The sequence below is a fragment of the Sesamum indicum genome, linkage group LG6 (assembly GCF_026168435.1).
Source record: "Sesamum indicum cultivar Baizhima isolate 11 linkage group LG6, ASM2616843v1, whole genome shotgun sequence".
In the NCBI taxonomy this organism is placed as follows: Eukaryota; Viridiplantae; Streptophyta; class Magnoliopsida; order Lamiales; family Pedaliaceae; genus Sesamum; species Sesamum indicum.
This window is the reverse complement of record NC_142662.1, coordinates 19,627,318-19,651,536: the sequence shown is the minus strand read 5'-3', so window position 1 is coordinate 19,651,536 and position 24,219 is coordinate 19,627,318. Positions and strand designations below refer to the sequence as shown.

General features: G+C 34.3%; 4 protein-coding genes across 6 annotated transcripts in view; 2 read left to right on the top strand and 2 right to left on the bottom strand.

Moving 5' to 3' along the window:
* LOC105164071 (beta-adaptin-like protein C) overlaps positions 1-2,071 on the top strand; it is a 10,075-nt gene extending 8,004 nt beyond the window's left edge. The window contains exons 12-15 of the mRNA XM_011082627.3: positions 4-401; positions 517-706; positions 784-987; positions 1,521-2,071. Coding sequence (XP_011080929.1) covers positions 4-401; positions 517-706; positions 784-987; positions 1,521-1,823 — 1,095 coding nt within the window. The 3' untranslated portion in view covers positions 1,824-2,071. The remainder of the gene's footprint in view (positions 1-3; positions 402-516; positions 707-783; positions 988-1,520) is intronic.
* Positions 2,072-4,024: 1,953 nt separating this feature from the next.
* On the bottom strand, positions 4,025-7,899 carry LOC105164072 (putative E3 ubiquitin-protein ligase RHB1A). 2 transcript variants are annotated; one of them, XM_011082628.3, is made up of 5 exons: positions 7,757-7,899; positions 6,031-6,163; positions 4,573-5,008; positions 4,363-4,472; positions 4,025-4,259 (listed from the first exon to the last, which is right to left on the bottom strand). In XM_011082628.3, exons 2-5 carry the CDS (start codon positions 6,097-6,099, stop codon positions 4,227-4,229), a joined length of 648 nt encoding a protein of 215 aa, XP_011080930.1. In that variant the 5' UTR covers positions 6,100-6,163; positions 7,757-7,899; the 3' UTR covers positions 4,025-4,226. The 2 variants fall into 2 exon arrangements, with proteins under 2 accessions (XP_011080930.1, XP_088737314.1); XM_088881188.1 differs by lacking the exon at positions 7,757-7,899 and having other exon boundaries at positions 6,031-7,747.
* Positions 7,900-10,426: 2,527 nt separating this feature from the next.
* Positions 10,427-14,458, bottom strand: LOC105164073 (uncharacterized). Its single transcript, XM_011082631.3, has 8 exons — positions 14,381-14,458; positions 14,241-14,294; positions 12,789-13,362; positions 11,774-11,921; positions 11,511-11,650; positions 11,016-11,078; positions 10,856-10,924; positions 10,427-10,754 (listed from the first exon to the last, which is right to left on the bottom strand). The coding sequence occupies exons 3-8, from the start codon at positions 12,978-12,980 to the stop codon at positions 10,680-10,682; spliced, it is 687 nt and encodes a 228-aa protein (XP_011080933.1). The 5' UTR covers positions 12,981-13,362; positions 14,241-14,294; positions 14,381-14,458; the 3' UTR covers positions 10,427-10,679.
* A 4,045-nt stretch (positions 14,459-18,503) lies between these two features.
* Positions 18,504-23,550, top strand: LOC105164074 (ubiquitin-conjugating enzyme E2 4). Of its 2 annotated transcripts, none has more exons than XM_088882097.1 (6): positions 18,504-18,780; positions 18,877-18,956; positions 19,523-19,637; positions 19,742-19,794; positions 19,919-20,047; positions 22,756-23,160. In XM_088882097.1, exons 1-6 carry the CDS (start codon positions 18,737-18,739, stop codon positions 22,788-22,790), a joined length of 456 nt encoding a protein of 151 aa, XP_088738223.1. In that variant the 5' UTR covers positions 18,504-18,736; the 3' UTR covers positions 22,791-23,160. The 2 variants fall into 2 exon arrangements, with proteins under 2 accessions (XP_088738223.1, XP_011080934.1); XM_011082632.3 differs by lacking the exon at positions 22,756-23,160 and adding an exon at positions 23,218-23,550 and having other exon boundaries at positions 18,505-18,780.
* Positions 23,551-24,219: the final 669 nt, after the last annotated feature.

Below are 24,219 nucleotides of genomic sequence, written 5' to 3'. Positions count from 1 at the left end.
CAGGCAGCAAAGGATGTTGTTTTAGCGGAAAAGCCTGTAATCAGTGATGATTCAAATCAGCTTGACCCTTCTCTCTTAGATGAGCTTCTTGCCAACATTGCTACATTGTCCTCTGTCTATCACAAGCCCCCTGATGTGTTTATAACACGCGTGAAGACCTTGCAGAGAACTGAGGAAGAGTATTATCCTGATGGCGAAGGAGGGAATTCGGAATCACCTTATCATGCAACTAATACTGCTGCATCATCACCAGCCACCACAAGTAATGCACAGCATCCTGCTGGAAAGCAACCAGCTGCCGCGCCTGCAGCTCCTGCACCCGTTCCCGATTTACTTGACCTTGGTATGGACAATAACAACAGTGCCATTGTATCTGTCGATCAGCCTGCAAGCCCTGCTGGGTATGTGCACTGGACTTCAATTGCAGTTTAGCTGCTATTTAATATGTTATGTTTAGGTTCTTGTTTTTATATGCTTAATAGGAGATGATTCATAAAATTGTACCGTTGATTGCAGACCTCCTTTGCCAGTTCTATTACCAGGGTCTACTGGTCAAGGTCTACAAATCAGTGCTCAGCTGATAAGAAAAGATGGCCAGATATTTTACAGCATGTACTTTGAGAACTATACACAGATTCCACTTGATGGGTTTATGATCCAGTTCAACAAGAACACGTTTGGTCTTGCCGCTGGTGGACCGCTCCAGGTAAATATTTATTGTAATCATGTATGCTATTGCAGTTTTTGTCTTTTGTTTCTGAGCTGATATCTCATATCATTCAGATACCCCAATTGCAACCTGGGACATCCACTAGCACTCTTCTGCCTATGGTTTTGTTCCAGAATATATCTCCTGGTCCACCAAGTACACTTCTGCAGGTTGCTGTGAAAAACAGTCAGCAACCTGTGTGGTATTTCAATGACAAAATTTCATTGCTTGTATTCTTTTCCGAGGACGGAAGAATGGAGCGATCAACATTCCTTGAGGTATGAAATTTACTGAATCTCCTGGTGTAATGCTCCCTGGGCTAATAAGTGGTAAAAGATTAAATAATTTTAGTTTACAAGCTTTCTATTTTTCTTAGAAGTCTGAAAACATAAGTGAGCAGTAAATTCATTCTGTATATCCTAGTCTGGTATTCAGTAATGCTTGCCACATTCATAAGACTTCGGTTACGCTGCACCTTGCCGCATACATAAGACTTCGGTTACGGTGCACCTTGCCACATTCATAAGACTTCGGTTACGGGTGCACCTTGCCACATTCTTTTAGGCAAAAACATTTATTAACCCTTGAAATACGCTTGGCTGCTGGAGACTCGTAATTCACTGGGTGCCTTGTGCATCACAAGCCCAAGCATAATGGGGCAGATTCTTAGTCCATTTTCATTTAGAGATGTTCAATCTCACTCAAACTCTTTGCGACCATGAGGGTGTTTTGACATATTGATTTTTCTGTTAAATAAGTCATCCAGCAATTACTTCTGGAAATTGATCATTTGTACCTTTCAATTATGCAGACATGGAAATCTCTACCTGATTCAAATGAGATTTCTAAGGACTTTCCAGCAATAGTAGTGAACAGTGTTGAAGCGACCTTGGACCGGTTGGCTGCATCCAACATGTTCTTCATTGCCAAACGCAAACACATAAACCAAGAGGTACTGTATCTCTCAGCCAAGATTCCTCGGGGAATCCCTTTCTTAATTGAACTTACCGCAGCAATTGGTGTCCCTGGCCTCAAATGTGCTGTAAAATCTCCAAGTACCGACTTGGCCCCACTTTTCTTCGAAGCCATTGAGACTCTCCTCAAGAGTTACTAAGCTTGTTCTTGCTTTGCGCCTGATCCTCAGCTGGTCTACCCTGGTTTTTTCTTCTGGATATAGGTTTTGTGATATTGTTGAATCTTTGGACAAGATTTTGGAGTTCTTTATTATTTGTTATTATTTAGTTTAATTTCACATCTGTCAAGACAGCTATCAGCCTATTTTTGTGGGCATATAGTGTAGGCTCTTGTAAAAATGATTTTGCTTGCTACCACTTTATATGATCATTTTCAATATTTGCCCTATTTTCAGTTTATGTTGAAGAAAATGAGCAGTTTCACTCGCATCTTCACTCTCTTCTTAGCGTCAGGAAGTGTTGTTAATACTAGTAATCGGGTACAGTCATCCACTGAGCAAAAACATTAGAAATTAGCATTTATCTATATGGTGTTATAATAATATATTTATGAAAAAAAAAGTTTATTGGAGAAATCAGCGTACTTTTTAAAATTATTATCTAACTTTATATATTAATGGTGAATGAGAATCAAGGAGAAACTAATAAAATTTATCGAAGTTTATCTAACTTTTTAAAATTTCACAAGATTTGAAACCATAAAAAAAATAAAAATATCTGGATGATTATAGGCAAGATGTTAGTTATTAAATTAAGTAGGGATAATTACACTTCCCTCCTACGAGGTTTGTATAATTACGTATAGATTCCTCATAATTTGAAAAATTATATCTAGCACTCCTGAGATTTACTTCCATCTAACAAATAAATCTCTTCGTTTGTCGAAATTTATTGAATTTGCTGATTAATAAAAAAATCGAGAAAAAGAAATCTATATTTACTATGGATTAATTTATTACTGATTTATTATAGATTAAATCTTTTTATAATCAAATTACCCTTGTACGTCTTTACGCGTTAATGTATGTGAGGAGATATATCTACATCGTTATAAGGACTGTCTAGTTGGAAAAAATTTGTTTAACCTACAATAAATCAGTAATAAGTCAATAGATGGTAAAATATCCATTTTTATTCTTTTTTTTTTGTTAATATCAGCAAATAAATAAATTTTGACTAACGAATGAACTTATTTGTTCTATGAAAGCAAATCTCAAAAGTGTTACATGTAATTGTTTAAATCATACAAAATTTACACATAATTACACTAAATTTCAGGAGAAAAGTAGGTAATTATCTCAATTAAATATTTAGTAACTTTCACTATAAAATAACATACAATAGGAATATTACTTTCATGTAGATTAAAAGGAGCAATCTAGTATATCCATATTAAAACGAACCAAAAGGCGCTTAGTGAAACAAACGTCGTTCCCACATCAGTACTTTACTGTGGCAACATAATTTCTCAAAACATAGGACCTAATGGCCAAAGCTATATAAGTTACAGGAAGTTCATCCAGTCACCACAAACAGAAATTTTGTTACAGAAGTTCTTCCAGTCGCTACAAACAGGAAGTTCTTACAGGAAGGTTAAGCAATACACGACTGGTATATTTCCAATAAGAAGACGTATAAGCAAAGATGTTTTCATTTTAATTACTAAAAACTGAATGAGAACATAAAAAAACAGAAACAGCGCAAGGATTTTAATGCTCAACAGCATGACAATGAAGAGCTAAAATGAAGTTATAAAGCGTGCAAAAGCGCAGTTATGTTGCTCCAGAGTAAGTCTAAATGAAAAAAACAGAGAAGTTGACAGAAACAATCAACCAGGAGAGGGGCCAAGCAGGCAGAGAACAAAAGGAAAGCAACAGGAAATCGGTATATCAACCAATACTATTACATATTGGAATTCCCAATTTATTTACTTTCTGTACAAATTTATGCACTCAAAATAAATCTTGAGACTCGAATTACTACACAAAAGCTGAACAAAACCTTTACCACAAGCTCCTGCTGATTTGGAACAACATGTAACCTAAAATTCAACCAACGGCGGGATACAAATTAAACAAATCGGAGGGCTTGGAAAAACTGTGAAATGGGAAGGCAACAAAACTAGGCTGGAACTTGGAAGAGGATAATTAAACCACTGAAGCAGTAATGGTGCTTGCTGGAAGTAGAGGAAATCTATTTCTTTTTGTTTGAAATTTTTTTTTGCTTCATTGCACACCCACTTCGATGCCCCACCCAGATATCCATCTTGTTGCTTCCTTGATTTATACACAGGAAAAAGAAAGAAAAAAAACCTATGCAGTATGAACTATTTGCCAAAAAATGTTCAAATTTTTCTTCAGACCCTTTTCTTTTTCTTTTCTGAATCTTCAAATTTTTCACGAATTCAAAGTAAATAAATAACAGAAATCTCAATAGACAAAATGAGCAAACTATAACTAATGCTGTGACTGCAGCTGGGGACACTACCGCCTGAGCAGGTTCCTTACTTAACCTCATTGAATTTAATTCCAGTGTTTCAGCAGCTACTCCCCTATAGCAGGACTGAAAACCATTTCCTGCATTCAAGAAAACAATTAGATTATTTTAGTGCTTCCGAGGTAACAAACCAGGTTTGGAAACCGATTTAGATAATCACAAAATTTACAGCAATGGGTAAACCTGATCACACACAGGACAGGTATCACTTCTTTCCATCCATTCAAGAATACAAGCAAGGTGAAAATGGTGGTCGCATTTTGTGATGATTTTTGGGTTCTCAGAATCATATTCTGCACAGGGAGGACAGAAGTGAAGATCAATATGTCAACATCAAATACACCAGAGATTAGTAGCCAGTTAATATAAGAAGGTGGCAGATTTTTATTGCACCTTCAAGACAAGTGGGACAGACATCCTCCTCATCTTGCAGTGGTGGAACCACAGGATCGATGGATCTTTTAAATTCGCCAGACTTTTCATCCGCTGCTTCTTTTGATGCTGCCAGCTCAATATTTATTTCGGCTGTTTCGTCAGAATCCAAGTTCTTTACCTTTGCCTCCAAGGTGCTGCCAGAGTTTGGGCCTTCAACAGACTCGGTGCTGGTTGTTTGCAAAACCACTTCGGTTTTATTTCCAATGCTTTCCCGGTTTCCTGATGGCGTAGGTGGGCGTCCTGCATATGTTTCATAAGGTATAGGTGCAGGAGGAGGCCGATAGGTGTCTGGGACTGAAGTATCTAGATTGGTATCAACCAAAAGCCCAGCAGAAAGAGCAGACACCGTTGCATGGTGAGAAGATAAAGGTTGACGTTCTTCTGACACTGGATACTAGAACCACATCACCATAATAGAAAATCAGGTTATGTCCCCGAAAAAGATTAGCAGTAGTACCAGAAAATATATGTACTGTTGTGAAGACAAGGGGAAGGAATCTAGTACTGTACCTATTCTAATCTTACTCTCATAATTCTAAGGAAACAAAAGCAGTGAACTCCAAAGAAATAGCATTGCTGGTTTTCCTCACTTTACTATCACTTAGCAAAGGTGGCCAATCATCACTACATGAGGTAGTGGCTAAAGAGAACCTAGACTAGCTTTAGTCTATACTATTGCAACAACTCTAGAAATGGCTGCAAGATTTGCTGTGGAACTGGGTAAGCAACCAATAGCTTATCAGAAATCACACCAAATTTTGCCAGCAAAGGTAAGTTGGTAACAGACCACGAACCAGACTACCATGCAAAACCCCAATGTCCTAGGAATTCCGAAAACCTTGAGTAGAATATACACTTCAATAGCACATCCTAAATACTATGAATTCCATGGGTGCTTATCTCCTTCAAGTGCAAAACGGCCCGGTCATTCTCTTTTGAATTTAATCATATTCTATGCATATGTCAACTCTATTCTCAATATAGAGGCAGCTGCGACATATAGAGGCATGGAATAAATTAAATTGAATTCCTCATATACAGACAGAACTGGAATGGTATTCTGTTCAGTCACTAAAGTTCCTGAAACCCTTCACAGACCAATAGGCAATGTTAATTTCAGTCAGAGATGAGGATAGCTAGATTTATTCTAGAACTTTTCTCAATAAGATTAGTAGTCTAACAGAAGCTAAAGAACTGTTTTTCCATCAAAATGTTGATTATATCTATCAAATCACGCAGGTTAAAATCTGGTAATGACCACATGTTGGAATTAACCTGATTCCAGGTGAGACAACATAGTACTAGATCAATAAGCGCAAGAAGAGTAAGAAATGACATTTGATCCTTCAAGTATAAACTGGAATTAGATTTAACTAACTGAAAATCACAACTGATGGGGCAAGAGATATCACTCACATGTAAGAATCGCGGTGACCTATTAAGTTCAGTGCTCTTAGAGGCACAGCAACAACAACAGCCTCCCATCTCTATTTAATTATATTTTTTATCCACCTCCAGCCAACTGTGATTTTGCTCATTGTTCTCTTCTCTAAACAAAGAAGATAAGACCATAAAGTAGTAACTATAAGCAATTCACCTTCAAAGCTCTAACCAGATCACACATACTCTATGGTAACTGCTAACAGTTATACAGCCATCAACCTCTTCAGAAAATACAATTCTGCCAGATGCAATCACATAAGTGCAAGTTTTTCAGAAGAAATTAACAAGAAACAAGAACAGTTTGGCAATAAGAATTTGAAAACCACATCAATTACACAAACTAAAAAGCCAAAAATAATGAAAGTTTTTGGCAAATTAATACGAGCAGTTCAACTTAAACAGCATGCAGATGAACAGGCTTTAGGTAGAAGAATATATGGCAAAAGGAATTATCCAGGACATCCAAATGTCAGTTTGCTACATAGCCATGGAAAATTTTCCATAAACTATATCTGAGGGACTGAATTGGATAACAGACAACACCCGTTCATTTAAATTTTGATCAATCTACTGTAATATAACTTCACAAGAGAAAAAAGAAGTATAGAGTGGTTAAGCACATTCAATATAGGACAAGGAACCCGTTTTTGTTTTTTTTTTGTTTTTACCTGATGCATCTATGTTTCAATTGTAATTTTTGTGATTTGGTTCTATTATGATTTTCTTCTATGATTTAATTAGAAATTAAATGTTACTTCAATCCCTTATAAGCACCAACACAGACTAACGGACGAAGTTAACTATCTTTTTTATTGAAACCCAATGCAATATCAGACCCCTTGTGGGGTCATAATTTCATGTCACAGTGCTGAGTGAGGAGGAGCGTGAACCCCACTCCATCCCATTTCATCACTTTTTCCATTATGTTACAGCTACTAATAATCAGCCCAATCCCAATGATCATACTCCTTTCACCAATTCTCGAATAACAAAAAACATCTTCACGTTAAACTTATTAGCCCCGCAGAGAGACCAGTCCCACCAGCTTGTGAAGTGTGTTCTACATACACATGATCAACATCATTCCAATTTGCGAAAATTGCAAAAGAGATTGTCTATCGAATTAAATGAATACACAAGCACAACCATATCAATGAAAGAAACTACAATGCTGGATTGGTCAAATCGATCTAAATACAGCATAAAATATTCCCCAGTATCAATTCAATAAAATCCGCAAAAACACAGCTGCACAATCTTCAGTTAAACTACAGCAAAAAATCACTAATAACCGAGAAAGAGGGATTAACTCCCAAAACTCCCTAATTTAACAGTGTATCAGTAAAATAAAGGGGGAAAAAACCACACATAAGAAAAAATATTCAAGGCAACCACAGCAGTTCTCTCAATGAAATTCCCAAAAGCCGCCATACATAGACAGAATTATCCACGGATTTAATCACAACGAGCACATTCAATAAATCTTCGAAGCTACAATCAGCTGTACACACTCAGCATAAACAATCAAAGTCAAGAGCAGAAAAGCTAATCAAACAAATTCAATCCGTCAATCAAACTTAACACAAGCAGTTTTGCTCAGCATAAGCCAGTATTCAGACGTTTAGCCCGCCCCGCAGAAACTTATACAGTAGCATACATACACCCACAAAGTTACACGTATAGGCGTGCGTATCTATACCTCTTCGTTGAAATTGATTAACAGAGACCGCTCTGTGTTTGTGTACGAGAGAGAGAGAGAGAGAGACTTTTACTGAAAGGAGAGCGACCTGGAAAGTTGCAAAAATGTGAGAATAATATTTTACATGATACCAAATAGTATTATTAATAATATATTTTTCAAAGATAACTCCAATTACTGTACAGGACTTGTTTGGTTCCCAATATTACTGGATTATCTTCTTCCCTAAAGCAAGTGGAATACATTTAGAATTCTAACTTCAAATAAATTTTATCCAATCAAAATAATGATAAAGTAAGTGCGATATACTTAAAATTCTAGTCCAAATCATATGACAGAATCAAAATAATCATATAGTAAGTGCGATATATTTGTCATGTGATTGGTCACTATTCCAAAACTGTACACTAATCACACTGTAAATATATTACACTTATCATATAATTAGTTCAGATCCGACAAAACCTAATTTGAGTTTCAGTAACGACAAATCACTTCAATCTAATAGTTTAACGGATGAGTAATATGCAAGTATTTGTATAAACGACTTATAATCTCGTCTGGTAGGAGATTAGTGGTGATTGGAATCGAAATTATCAAAAAAAGAATTATCATACTTTTTGTATAATACATTTTTTCCTAATATTTTCAGGAAAATGGGCCAAAATTCAAATTCTATTCGCAAAGGATAAAATGTAATAATGACATTTTTCAAAAGTATGTATAGGCTTTCGAAATACTCTTTTTTTTCCTATGTAACTTTAATTAAAAAAAATGATAATAGACTTAAATAAGTTTTTCCAAACAACCCTTATAAATCTATAGTAAAAATGAAGGAATAATAACACCGCTTTATCCTGAAATTTGGAGTAATTACACGTAAATTCATCTGATTTGATAATTCTAAGAGACAGATCCCTCCATTAGTAAAAATATACAATTAGATTCACTGATATTAACAAAAAAAGATAAATTGGATGAAAATCCACATTCACCCCTGATTGACTTATTACTAATATTTTGCAGATTAAATAAATATTTTTTTTCTAACCAAATTACCCTACACATATGTTGCCCCCTTTGTAAGAGTGGTTAATCAGAAAAAATTATTTAACTTGCAATGAGTTTTAACTCGGGATAAATATGAATTCTTATTCAATTTTTCTACTAATATCACAAATTTAATAAATTTTAATTAATAGATAAATATATTTAATAAATAAAAACAAACATTAAGGTACTATAAATAATAAAAAAAAATTATATATAATTACATCAAATTAAAAAAAAAAAAAAAAACGAGGCAGCTATCCTAAAAACAACATTAAAAGATGAAATATTAGGTTGGTGTAGAAGTAAATAGCAGATGCGGGAATATTTTGTACATCAGCAGTACATGTCTTCATGATTGGCAGTCTTAATAAAATAATGGTTGTGTGTTACGCAAGAGCATGAGGAATGGTGGACTCGCGCGGAATGCACGGCCAGGAGTAGAAGAATTTCGGGATCAGAATATGAGTGCGCCATCGCCATCACGCTGCCACCGAGTGGGTGGCTGGCCTTCTAACAACCAAACTCTGTTGGCCCCTCCACTATTGGGGCAATTTTTGGTATCGATTTTTATTGTTATCACTTATCCATACTAATTAAAATAAAAAGGGACCACCTTCGTTCACAAACAACAATAAATGACACTGTCCTACTAATTTTTAGTGATTTTAAAAATATCAAAAATTAATAAGATAATTAACTTAATTAATTTCAAAAGTTTTAATAAGTTGATTTTCTTTTTATTGATTTATATATTTTACTCTTATTTATAATACATTTTAAAATCCAAAAGATATCAATTAAAAAAAGAAAAATCATTGCTCGTTCCTCACCCAAATTTGCATACCTTAAATATTTGTACCAATATAAGTACTAATTTATTTTGAATGGTGTATGTCATATTTTATCCGTCAATGTACTATTATGTTTGTCCTTTCACTCTCGCTTATATTCATTACTTGCTCTATTTTAAATTCTGTATTAATTTTTGTTATTAAAACACATATCGTATCTATCTGATTATATGCACACAAATATTTCATGCTATGACGATGGCTAGTTTTTTAAATTTTCAGAAGAGAAGTACGGATTTTTGTTTTTTTTTCAAATCTTCTTATGAATTCAAAATGTAATTAGATAAGTTGATGTGATTGTACCTTTTACTTATTATTAATAACGTCACGTAAACATATATTTTACTACTGAAAAATTTGATTAGTTGTATGTTTATGTTCTAGGGTCAAGGGGGTGTTATATTAATACATTACTAAAATTATATATTATTATTTTACAAAAAATTAAAATTTTTAAAAATTATAATATTTTTGTATTTGTGTCAAATTGTGCTTTTGTACATGTGACTTGCGTTTATTGATTTGGTCTTTGAATTCTATTTGAGGCTGGGTCCAATAAAATTTTGGAAAGATGGCGAAAAATCTGAAGTACGGTCAACCAGGGAACAGGTAATTATTATCCGAATAGGATTTGATTAATATCTAAATCAATTATATGATAAATATATTATGTTTAATATTAATTGATGTACAATAAAAAAAAATAACCAATCACAAATGTGTCGCACCTGACATATATGAGTAAAAATTTTCTGCAGATACAATATACAGATGAAAATAGAGGAGCTGAGAGCCATAATATTAATTGGCTGAATGAGTCATAATATAAGGTTAGGAGTTCAGTTCAGATCATGGATTAACACTCACACAAACACAGACGCAGCCAGGGTCTCTACATTAACAGTTCGATAATTAGAGGTGAACTAACTAGCGTTAGGGTGCATTAAGGGTACCTACTACATACATTATATATTACAGGAAGTGAGCCAATCTAACTCTCTGTACTCAGTCTCAAAGTCTCAATCTTTGCCGACTGATCGCAGTCTCTTGGCCGCGCGAATGAATTCCACGATCGCTTGTACCTCGTCTACTTTCTGTAGTACCAAAATGACTGGGAGTTAGATACATTCTCCATTATAAATAGATTGAAGCAGTTTGAAAAGGCTTGGGGTGGGTTGAGTTCAAGAGAGTAGACCTGTGCAGAAAAATGTTGCTGGACGGCGTTAACCAGTTGTTCCTTTGTAGGGTTAGGACAAATATTTGCCTGCATATGTGTTTGAGAAGCATGAATTCAGCAAACAATCAGAATTTGACGGCAAATAGAAGGAAAGAAGGATGATAAAAGAAACACCCACAAGATGGAAGCTTCGCCAATATCTCCACAATGATCCAGTGCCAAGCTTTGCCAAGTTCACTCTCTGCAAAAGAAGCATACAAAAGTCACCAACTAAACGGTAAAATTTCCATCATAGAAATGGATACCAATGAGCTGTGGGTAACAAATTTGAAGTGTCAAAAGCAATAAAATTGAGAAACAAACAAAAGCGAAATAAGTTGCAGAAGGCACTGGGTGGGAGTTGTCTGATAGATTGATAAAAAACCTAGCCAAGAACATTAGATCAAGTATTCGACTCATTACAACAATTTAAGTATCAGAAAACTTAGTTATGATACCACTATTTACATAAAAGAAGAGAGAGCAACTGCATGCTGAAGTGTTCAAATGAAGATATTTCATAAAGATGAGGATCTAAACAAGCATCATCACAAAAGCACTGAGACATGGATGCCGGTTATGTTAATCTACTCCGTCAGCGGATAAAATTGTCATCTTCTCTCATTGTGCTTACCAATTGTGTTGCATGAGATTTGGACTGAAATTCTCTGCAGCTGCTACGATTCATTGACTTTGTGGATGCTGCAGATGGAAACCATGGCCTAGCATACCGAACTCTTGGCTTGCTTATCTTGCCAAAGTGAAATCCAGAAGCTGTTGAAAGAGAAGTATAAAATACTTTAAAAGAAAAAAGCTAAACATTATTGCTCATTGAAGGCAACCAAAAACTGAATGGAGCATACTAGGGATATTGCAGGAGCAAAAGCTATAACTTACAGAAGCGACGGTGCTCCTTGTCACCAGTATCAGAGCCACTGCTAGAATCATCAAAGTCATACTCATCATCTTCTTCATTTCCAGTAGGAGGTTCTAATACACTTAAAGCGTTCCTTTGAAGCTTGACCTCAACGCCATTCTTCAATACCTGTCCATTATATCACAGACATTTAGCAAAAAAGACACTGGAAAGTTCTGGGAGGAAAGAGGAAGAAACAGGAGAAAATAAATTTAACAATAAAAGTAGAAAACCTATGATGAGAAGAAGATAGCTCGAGAAAAGTGGCTTAAACTTTCTTCAGAAGCACATTCACTAAACAACAAAGTGAATCAAAGAGAAACCCCTAAGTATTTGGTTCAATAATTTCAGCTACATATTGCATTTCGAAGTTTTAAGTCATTTCCAATTCTAGCTCTTGTTTACTACTCCTTGTATCAAGAAAAACAAGTGAGTTTTTAATCCCGCTCTGGATATAGAAATTTCTCGAATAATTTTAGCCAGTTAGACAAGAAGACAATGATCTGAAGAGATTCTCTAGTCACCAGTTTCTATGCTTCCCTAATTTGTTAACATAAGGACTTTAATATTGATAAAAAGTTGCTTCAAAAGAGAATCTCTGTTCAGTCTAACCTTTAAATTAGCTTTACTCTCCAAGACCATTACACAAGAGATTCTACTTGCATAGAAAACTATAAATAAATCCTTTTACCTTAGAAGAAATACAGTTAATTGAACCCTGAAGTACAGAATCATATCAACCATAGAATCTCTGTCAAGCAAACAATTAAATGTACCCAACAACTCAAGGTAATCTTTGTATACAAAACAATTTACTATTAATCACTGTGGAATATTGCTTTTCCTAAGATTCCACCTGGGACATCAGAAAAGATTAAATTGTTAATCCCAGAAAAGTCAAAGGAACAGGACAATTTGAACACCTGATGTTAGTTCAAAACTGATCCAAGTATTAAAAGGAACTAAATAAACAAGATTAAGATGAGGATGATATACCAGCCAATGCCAACCACCAAGCCCAACAGCCTTCTTGACGACACCTTGCAACCCCACCAAAACACTCTTTGTTCTGTTATTGCCAGTCACAATAACCTTTGTATGCCTTGGGAGAACAGATAGCTCTTCATCGCCGCTTTCCTCACGGAAAGGTGATAAAACCCGTGACGGGCATGATTCAGTCTCCAACATCTCACTATTGGACAGGCCTAATTAGCAGCAACTAGCAAGTGTACCACCAATTCTTTTCCTTCCAGATCAATTACACCCAAAACCCTACATCTATGTGAACCCTCTATCCCTTGTACCCAGAATTTTAATCCAAGTTTTGTAGGAAGTCAGTTGAGTTCAAACTGATGCAAAGCTACATTTCAGCCCCACACTGCACAAGAAAACCAATTTTTCGTATTGGCACGCCCCCTTTTTTTGGGTATTCTCCCAACAAGAATTTCTTGATTTAATTAATCTTCAGAGTAGGACACGGATTGAACATTGCCCCTTTCTGTACTAGCTTAGCCAGCAAACTTCTTCACTGCAAGCAGAAACTTCAAGCTCCGGTCTCAGAAACAAATTCCTGAGAGTGACAGGGAAAATTCTAAGGGTGAGTCATGAAGACATACACAGCCTTCGAGCTATTATATCTGAGCTTTGAATCTGCAAGTTGCATTTTAGCTAGACAAGAAATTTGGAATTGTTTATAGGTTCGACATGTACGGGTTGTGTGAATTTTAAATGTAGTGCATTGAATTTCCTACAATCACGGGCTGAGTTTGATTGCAATAAATGATAGTAAAATTAAAAAGTAATCTCTCTCTCTCACACACAACACAGACGCACAGCGAGACACTAAACAACCCCCCCCCCCCCAACCCCAAACGATTTCTGAATTATACCCTGACAAGCTAAAGCAGCTTCTCTTATAATAATTCATAATAGTATCACAATCACTTTCTGCAGAGACATCTTCATTATCCATATTATAGATCTTCGCAGCAAAAGAATAGCCAAGAATATTATGTAATTCGTACTTGAATCAAAGAAAAATAAAATACCGCAAAAACACTCTATAAATTCGTCCAGATCCACCTTAAACATCGATCAGAAACCTAAGCAGGACTTCAAAAGAACAGAATCATGCGAATTATTGAGTTCACTTTTTAAACAAAACCTCATTTCTGACAAAACTATTCCAGCATTTCAAATAGGAAATTTCAACTTAAAAACTTAAATTCGTTTCAATTCCACTAACTTGAAGTACACTAATCAACAGAATCACAAATTAGTCACGGAATGCCGAACTTTGACCAAACAAAAACACACTCACTTACCACTTCAAAGAGAGAGATAAATATATATATATATATATATATATAAAACACAAAAACAGATCAAACATGAAATTTTCTCCGCATACAATATGCTCATTATGACATTTCAAAAAACTAGCATTACCTGACCCGTACGGACAACCAAATCTCCACTCTAGAGAGAGGAAACGACGAACACCTGCAGGCGAGGAAGACGAAAACTAGCAAACAAACAACAGAGAAAAATGCAAAAGGGAGTTTCAAATTTCAAAGGCGAGTAGTTACTGTTGAACTGAAGAGAGAGAAAGTGCGAGTGAGAGAGAGAGGGGAGGGTATGGGAGCACGCAGTAAATGCATACTAACTGCCATGGAAATGGGGATTGGGGAACAACCTGCTACTGCTAAATTGCAGTGGCTCGTACGGTCGCTGCTGCTACTTTTGTCCATCCTTTTACCGGCTAAACGGGTGGTAGGTTGCACCAGCTCGGCTTAGCATGAGAGCCGCGCTGGTGAAGTTTTATCCGCTTCCTCTGGATAAAAATCCTACTTGTCAGGACTTTACTTTTTAAGGCTACCAACTACAGTTGTTCCTCTAATTCAATTTTTTTCTTTTATTGGATATTTATTCTTTTAATTAATTATTATCACTCACAAACGACTCAATGAAAATTTACTCAATTAACAAAGTTGAGATCTCACAATTAAAAAATTATGAATATGAGTTCTATAAATATTAATTTCTTATTTATCTTTTTATTTAATTTTTGATATATTGCATCAATATTTAAATTTGAAAGTATTTAATAATAAAATAAATAATTATCACTACCAAAACAGTAGGATTCGTAATTACTAAAAATTGTCAAAATCGAACCTCATATCTATAATGTAAATTCAAATTATTGCAAACGTGTTTGGTGATATTAAATGTGCATTCAATTTATATTTATCTCTCAACAAATCAAAATTTTAACGTTTTCATTTTGTTGGATAAAATGATCAGATATTTCATAAAATACGTCAAGAAAACTAACTATATAAAATACATTAATAATTTCATACCCAACACATCAACAAAGGTACTGAATGACAAACTACCACTTAAAAAGTCAAACCAAAAAATTTTGTCCCATAAGAAGTCTTCACTACGTATGTTTTTATTTTTAAGTTATTTTCGTAATGAATTAAAATATACTAAATATTTATCATCATATAGAAACATTAAATTAATTATACAAAATTTGATTAAACAAAAAAAAAAATTGCCCAAGTTGTGATTTGTAATCACAACTGGGCTTTAATTTAAAAAATTAATTTTTTAATTGAGTCACGATTATAAATCGTGACTCGTTATATTATTATTAATATATTTAAAAATTTATATTAATATAATTTTATTTTTTTTATAATAAAAAAATAAATAACCCCCATCCTTGTTTCTCGACTATGTTAATTTTAATCCTATATTTATTTGGAGTAAATAAATCCATAAAATCATTAGAGAGTTTTTCATTACATTTATTTCATAACCCAATTTTCTTGCGATTAGCAATTTTAAGTGAGAATTGTTATATTATTATAAGGATAAATTACAACGGACTTTCTTAAAATTTGTAATGATTACAAAATACCCCTCTATTATTAAAAAAAAAAAAAATCTCCAAATATAATGGTCGTCTAACAAATATCATCTCACGACAGCCCATTATAAAGGAGGATTTGTTAATTTTAGAATATATTTATAATTTTTTAAATAACAATAAAATATTTCACAATTATAATAAATTATAAGAAATTCCGTTGTAATTTAATTTATTGCAATCATAATCTTACCTAAGATTGTGCAGTCCTCTTATTTTGTCCCTTTCTTTCATAACGACCAACCAATAATGTAAGATTAGAATGATTGTAACAAACTTTACCTAAAGCCTAAAGGACAATAATGCTCTCATTCCATTCCAAGTAAACCACAATTATCATTACAAACTTTTTAGTCTTTGACAATCTGATATTACTACTTAACTTGTAATGTGATTGATCACTCTATTTCAATTGCATACTAATTGTAATACAAGTTAAAAGGGAAGAGAAGGACGATCGTCATAGCAACTCTCTGCATAGCCAAATTAAGACGTTATATTGTGAAGTATCTGGTTTGAGTAGCACTTATTACCAATGCTCGAGCTCGTCATTACAATCCCATCAGAATGCAAAATAGACCAAAAATCTCTCCTTTACAATTAAAAGATGTTTGCAATAACTTTTATTTTTCTATTGGAAATAAGCTGTAAATAAATTTTGTAAGTTAAGGAGTAGTAAAAATTATGAGTGTTTGTAAACAAAAGTTAAAAGTGGGGGAAAAAAATTGAAGCTGGAGTGCTTGAAACAAGTGTTGCAAACACTTATTTTAAGAGTTATCTAGTTTACTGTAGACTTATATTCTCAAAAATTTCAAACTTTTAGTACTACTTAACTTATAATTTTTTCCGCAACATATTTCCAACAGAAAAGCGAAAGTTATAGCAAATGCCCCTTTAGTATTCATAATTTTACTAATAAACTGCAGCAGTTGGTAGAGATTGTTTATAACTTTTGACTTAATTCAACTTAATTTAAGCAGTTCAAAAGTAGAAGCAATAAAATAAAACACCGATTTCAACTTATTTTCAGCGAAAACACTTAATTTGAACCATTATAAATGCCCACAAAGTCATATATCGACAACTATAAGTGAATTCATATTTAAGTCGATTCAAATCTCCCAACCCTCTTTATAAAAAGACATAACTCGTTCCATTTCGACTGTCCTTAAAAATACAGAGTAACTAAGATGTATGTATATATATATATATTTCAATACTTGTAATATATATCCTAAAAATTAAGATGAAATAAATGTAGAAACTAATAATTCTTAAATGCCACCAAACATTTATAATTATTGGAAGGTAGGTAAGGAGCTAAGCAACAAAAGGCCCAAAACCATAGAGGGAGAGTTGAAGAGGAGGACAGGACCACCTAGTATTCCGTGATGAGGACGCCCATCTCTTTGTACCATCCATCTCCGACACACCTCTCCAACGCTCCACATCTTTTCTACTCTTCCCACTTTTGCCCCCCACCAATGGATTTCCATCAGGGGTAAAAAGGGTAACTCTCATCTCGAATAAGCTGAACAGAGGCGGCTCGTAGCCGATAGCGGCTTTCACACACGACAAAGGCTAGGAGGAAGTACACGTGTCCAGTACAAAGCTGTCGGATCTTATCCTTACTAACCAGAAATATTTTACTCCTTTTTGACTCACGTCTTAGGGCACATTTAAAAGATTAAAGAAAATAAATAAAACTTTATTTTAGATGCTTAAAAAAAAAGAGAGAGAGATTTGATAAATTTAGGTTAAATCACAAAGGGACTGTTTTGAAATTTATTATAATTATTCACAATTTATTACAACCTCGAACTATGTTAGCACAAAATGTTTTATGTACTTAAAGCCACTTCTAAGATTTTGATACCCAAAAACCAATTATTGACAATGTCTAGAAGTGTAGCTAGTGCAGATTGAGTCAATTTAGGTATTTTAAGGGGTCCAACTCAATATTTACAGTTTTGGAAAAGATTAGCACAAGTTCAACCCCGACATTCATTAAACTCGTACTTGCGATTTAATTGAATTTGGGTTGTTTTTGCGATCTTTAGTATAAAGTCAATCACTCGTGCAATTATATTAGTTTTTCGGTGATAACTTATGCTTTCGTTACAACTACTTTTTTCATAATAAATGCAGTTTTCTGTAGTGATAATTAGCAAATGTGAGATATCAATTACAATGTGTACATGATTATCTATTTATTATGAAATAATAGAAACAAATATAAAAACTTATGATTTTTTTACGAATAAGATTGTGAAAAATATATATATTGATTCAAATTATGTAAAAGCTGATCGTAATAATATATAAATGTTAAACAAATATTATTTAAAATAAAATAAGGTGACTCTGAAAATATATAATAACAAAATAATGATATCATCTATTTCAAGTTCTTGCATTTATTAACGGCATAAAACTTACAGAAGATTACCAATAACTAATAATTAATTAGCTATTTGATCTCATGTACAAATTTATATGTATATATCATAAAATACTAATAAAACCAATTGAATTATTGTTTTTTTTTAATTTTTTTTTTTTTTTTTTTGGGATGGGTGGATCCCAATCGATAAATCAAAAAGTGGACGCCCTTTATAAAAAAATCAGTTGATAATTGAAAAGAGTTGGAGGCCCAAGTGAAGATGGGCCGAGCCCAATTGATTTAGGCTATCTGGAAAAGAAAAGGCCCATTTAAGAATAAAAAGACATTGAGAAACATTATTAAAGAAGTTGCAATTTAAGCCGAAAACCTCTCAGCTCAATCCCCACTTTGCTCATTCATGTCTGAACCGCCTTGACATCACTCTCTCTCTCTCTCTCTCACACACACACACACACACAGACACGCACTAAAGTGTACATACCTACGCTCAACTTGTGTGTATATATACATAAATTATATATATATATATATCAGCAGAGTTAAGTACCAAATAATTGAGAAAGAAACATAGGAGGAGAAGAAGAAAAATCAAGAAGCATGTCTTCCCCAAGCAAACGGAGGGAAATGGATTTGATGAAACTGTAAATGACTTGAGACTTTTTGTTCACTGTTTTAGTAAATATTCTTCTTGTTTTTTGGAATCGTAAGTCTGTGTTTCTTTTGATGATTTGTGATAGGATGATGAGTGATTATAAGGTGGAGATGATCAATGACGGAATGCAAGAGTTCTATGTGGAGTTCCATGGACCCAAAGACAGTAATACTTTCCATAAAAATCCCACTTTTTTTGTGCTGCTTATGATCTGTTCTTTATTTGTTCGGAGCTGGGCTTGGTTTAATTTCTTCTTCCTGTTTTTTCAATTTTCTTTTTCTTTATTGTTTTCGGCTCATGTTTGACTTGTTGGGACTTGATGATTGAGCTGAAGCTTAGTGATAAATTGAGGAGATAATGGTCTTTTAATTCGAGTTGCATTTTGGATAGAACTTTGGTAACCCGGAGCTTTGATTGTTTGTGGACTTGTTACTCTTCTTCAATGTTGAAAAGCATTGGTTTTATATTTTTTATTGATATTGGGAGTTGGATGAGGGTCATTTCTCTCTACTGTAGAATGGCTAAGATTGTGCACATTCTGCTGGTTTTAATACATCTGGTGTCAGGCTGAGAGTTTATTCTGAACTTGGGTTTTGGATCACTAAAATCTGCTTGTTCTATCGGTTTTGTAGATGTGCCAATATAGGTGTTCGGTATATTTCTTTATGATAATGAAGTGCTTTAGTTAATTGCTTTCTATTGGGCGCCTCTTGGCAAATTGTCTGTGACAGGTCCTTATCAAGGAGGTGTTTGGAGGGTAAGGGTGGAGCTGCCAGATGCTTACCCGTATAAGTCTCCTTCCATTGGTTTTGTCAACAAGATTTACCATCCAAATGTTGATGAGATGTGAGTGATGTACATAATGTTGATGCTATTTGCTCATTGTGCTATCGGATGCTTGTTTGAGCAACAACATCTGAGTTCTGATGATTTTGTGCATTGTGCTGCAGGTCTGGCTCTGTTTGTTTAGACGTTATCAATCAAACCTGGAGTCCCATGTTTGGTAAGTTAGTAGTGTTAGCCCTTTCTGAAAAAGAGTAAGTTATTGTTTTACCAGGGTGTTTTCGCTTCAATAGATCAAGAATGATTGTTCCATTAGTTTGATTGAGTTGTTTATTTCTTTACAGACCTTGTAAACGTGTTTGAAGTGTTTCTTCCGCAACTGCTTTTGTACCCTAATCCATCAGATCCTCTGAATGGGGAGGCAGCAGCTATGATGATGCGTGATCGAAATGCATATGAACAGAGAGTTAAAGGTAGCATTTTATTAAACAATATTAACGAATGTTGGTTTTGAGATTATTTATATGTATTATCCGAAACTTTCAAAAGGCTTCATTAATAATTCTGCTCTTGTGCATGTGATATAGTAGTGAAATTAGAATTCGAATTGCATTATCAATTTATTCGTTTTTCTGCAAAAGTTCAATCCTGCTTTCTCTTGCCATATTGTGACTAGAGGCACTCGGTCCGGCTTGGCCGAGTCAATTGCCATGAGGTATATGACTTGGTTTACCTAAACATTCATTGGATGAGTCTTTATGTGATGTAGCACGTATAGCTCTTTATGGGGCTACTTTTGAGAATTACATAAACCTGTGGCGTTGGAGAGTCTTATGAGTTTCTACATTCATCGTATTTCAATGAGTATTCAGGTTTTTGTGAATTGCTTTCTTAGTTTTTAACATAAAAATTACCCGTTTTATCGGTAATATATCTATTATTGGCATGTGTTGCCATTAATTCTTAACCCAGATAACATCTGAAATTTAGTATCCAACTTTTTTGTTTCATCATTTTTCCCTCCTGAATTATGTGAGTTTTCTAATATACTGTTTGGGAATATGATTTTGTAGTGCATTCAATGACATCTAGTGTGGAAATGATTAGAGGCACTTTGATTAAAAGGAAAGTGATGAATAGGGTTTAGATTAAGTATTCTCGTGGAAACCTTCAATATCTCGCAAAAAGGGAACCTCACGTTGGCCACAAAGAAGCGGCAAGTTTAAGTTTAGATCTCCATTTTTATGAAATTCCAGGTTCAAGTATTTGGAATGAGAAGTTGGTGATAAGTTCCATTTTGAAATGAAACTAAAGATATATCACATACGGATTGTTGCCTGCTGGGTTTTTCAGCTGTAAGTTCACTCTCCACTTGTTCCATTAGATATATTTTGTTCTTGGGAGTGTATTCTGGCTACTGCAATTTGTGGAAAGTTCTGACTATGAACCATGTTTTATATCATGCTAAGAAGAAAAAAAGTTAGGGGCACTACGTATCCTTCCAGTAAGTCTATGTTTTTTTGGATATTTTCAACCTGTGTCCAACAAGCAATCTGTTCTCAAAAGTCAAAAGAGTAATATGGATGAGTTCATGGCTGGAAAGGAGATTGTTGCCAGTCAGAGAAACTCTGCAGTGTTAGTGGGGGTTGGGGGTTGGAAGAGATGATAAGGCTTGGAGGCTTTGCCATACTGGCTGGTGAAGTGGAGAGAAGAAAAAGCTGATTGAAATTGGTGGAGTGCTCTCTATTTCTAACCCTATCTCCCCACTATTTGGATTTTTGGGATAAGAAATTAGGATTTTGGAAACTAGAACAATTTTTTCCATGGTATAGGGTGCTTCATTGTTTGACATCCAGCAAAGGATAGGCATGGAAGATGACCTAGAACAACCTCAGTGGATGGTCATTTACAAAGGTTGCTTGTAGTTGGAAATGGATCTGAGAATTTTATGTTGGATTAGACTTGTAAACTAAATGATGGCCAAGTGACTAAATGATGATCAAGTAGAACAAATAATCATAAGTTGATCAACTTTTAGCTACATACAAAATGCAAACTTGGAGCCTATATAAAGGGGCTTGACGGAGAGGTGTAAGCATCTCATTGTCATTAATATCTTCTACTTTCTTTTAGCTCAAAGATAAATTTTCGAGGTATTTTGTCTTCTATATCAAGAGAGAGAAGTTCCCTATTATTCTCAATAAATTTGTAGGTGACACCTTGTTAATTTGCTTGGTTCTTATCCTGACTTGTTTAGTGGTCTTCTGCATAAAATTGTTGTACTTCATTTTCATTTTCTCATCTCTTGTTGCCGCACTTGGGCCAATAAGTGGTACCAGGTTACATTTGGGGCACAGTTCATATATACAGATGGTGAATTTACTGACTCTAGTGTACTTTGTGTATAGTTTCCACTGGTTTTCCACATCGGAAAAGATTTCTTGAGTCATCAACAACACAAGTCATAGTTAAGAAGTGGAAAGTCAATAAATTGTGATTGGATGAGATAGCTGCAAAGTTCAAGATAGATACAATAGACTAGTTGTGGAAGATGAAAGTGAAACAGGTACAAAATTTTAGAAACAAATGAGGGTAAAAACACGAATAAGGTAGAAAGTCCTCACTACCAAGTCTTTGTGGGAATATAACTTTCTTTCTCTTATACAAGAAAAGAACAATAGGAACTTCACCCTAGAGTAGAGAAAGCTTCTGTCTTCTCTTAAATTAGGAGAAACCAGAAGATGTGAATGAGAATGTGATGTTTAAACCCTTTTCTGAATCCCTTTATATAGGCTCCAAGAATAAATTGTAGCAATAGAACATCTGTGCTAAAAATTGGCCTATTTGTGGTTGTGTGTTCTAGCTGGTCATCATTTAACCACTTGGTTAAGCTAATGTACAGGTATAATACAGCACTTATCCGACTTGAATAGTTAATTAAAAATCAAACGTGTTTCCTGACCCTCTTTTCTATCTTGGTTGTATAATGCTGCTTACCTTGTTGCTAAACCATGTAAGAATCTACGCTACTGAACGTGTCACACTCTGAGATTTATGCTGAAAGAGGACCCCTAACTTGGACCATCACTTGACAAATGTTAATGATTCTCATACTAGTTTTCTTAATGCATTCTACCTGTTACCTTATCATAATATGTTTAGCACCAAATTTTGGTGGCAGGAATTAATTCTTGGTACCTGTATGAGGGAGGTTGATGGAGAGGTTTAAACATCCCATTGTCATTCACATCAAGTTGTCCTAACTTGTTAGAGATAAATCTGTGAGGTGCTTTGTTCTATTCCAAAAGAGAGAGGTTTCCTATTGTTCTGTTCTTGTGAGTAGTAGAAAGAAAGCTTTTTACTAACCCCGTGCTACCTTGTCCATTTACTCCAATTTGTTTAGGGATTTTCCATGTAAACTCTAGCTGTCTATCTATGCCCTTTTGTTGCTTGAAATTTACGATCGACAGAGTTTAACTTTACCTCTTGTTTGGTGACCCGGACTTCCACTATTAATCAGCTCAATAAAGTTGTTCTATTCTGAATCACCAACATTTCTTTTGTACAATAACTTGCTCTAATTTCTACTCTCTTTTGAGTTTGTCCCATTCTACGAACTCTCTTCTAAGACATCATCTTTCAGAGTATTGCGAGAAATATGCAAAGCCTGAAGATGCTGGAGCTGCACCTGACGAGAAATCTAGTGATGAGGAGCTGAGTGAAGATGAATATGGCTCCAGCGACGACGAGGTTGCTGGAAAAGCTGATCCATAAGTAGGCAAATATGACATGAAATTCTCGGCCCCGTCTGTTTGTACATGATGTGTTGTTGATGTGATCAATAAACTATAGATCACATGCAGTTAAAAGGAAGAAGTTGTGTCGATTTTTCAGTTTAATCTGCACTGTTATTGTGTATTCATACATTCTGTTTTCTTGATCTTATTATCAAAGTTGTTCTGGGTGGGTAAAACTACACTTGGTGCCTTCAATTCAGAGCTAGTCTTCTGCATTATGAGCAGAATAAGACATTGATATGCGGTGAAATTATACTTTTAGTCCCTTAGGATGAGAAATCAATATATTTCTCAAAATAATCTCAAAATTTTATTCAATAAAAACACACAATGCATTTATTTTTATGCTTTACGAAAATTTTAAAATGGTTCTAAAATAAAAAAAAAAAAGTAATACATTTAGTTTCAAAAGTTTTGTAAGGTAGAAGACTAAAAGTGTTGAATTCTATATTATTTTATGAGATTAAAAATGTAATTTTTTTAAATTTATATACTACTAGTAATAGGCGCGGAATTTATTTTTCAAAAACAAAAATTTGTAGTATCTAATGAACTGAAATCAAATTTCCCAATATATATTTTTATTATCAAAGTTAGTCAGGCTCAGACAATCTTTCTTTTAAGGGGGCTTCTCAATAGATTTTATTTCTGGGGGTGAGAAAAAATTGCATAGAAAGTTGAGTCAAGTATTAATAAAATTGGGAGTGTTTAAAAATAAAAGTTAAAGTAAAAACAAAATTTGAATGATTGGAAAAACAATTTACTATTTGTAATTTTATCAATTAGTTGTAAAAGTTGGTAGAAAGTCGTTTGTAAGTTGCAGAATAAAAAAAAAAAGTTTATTTTCA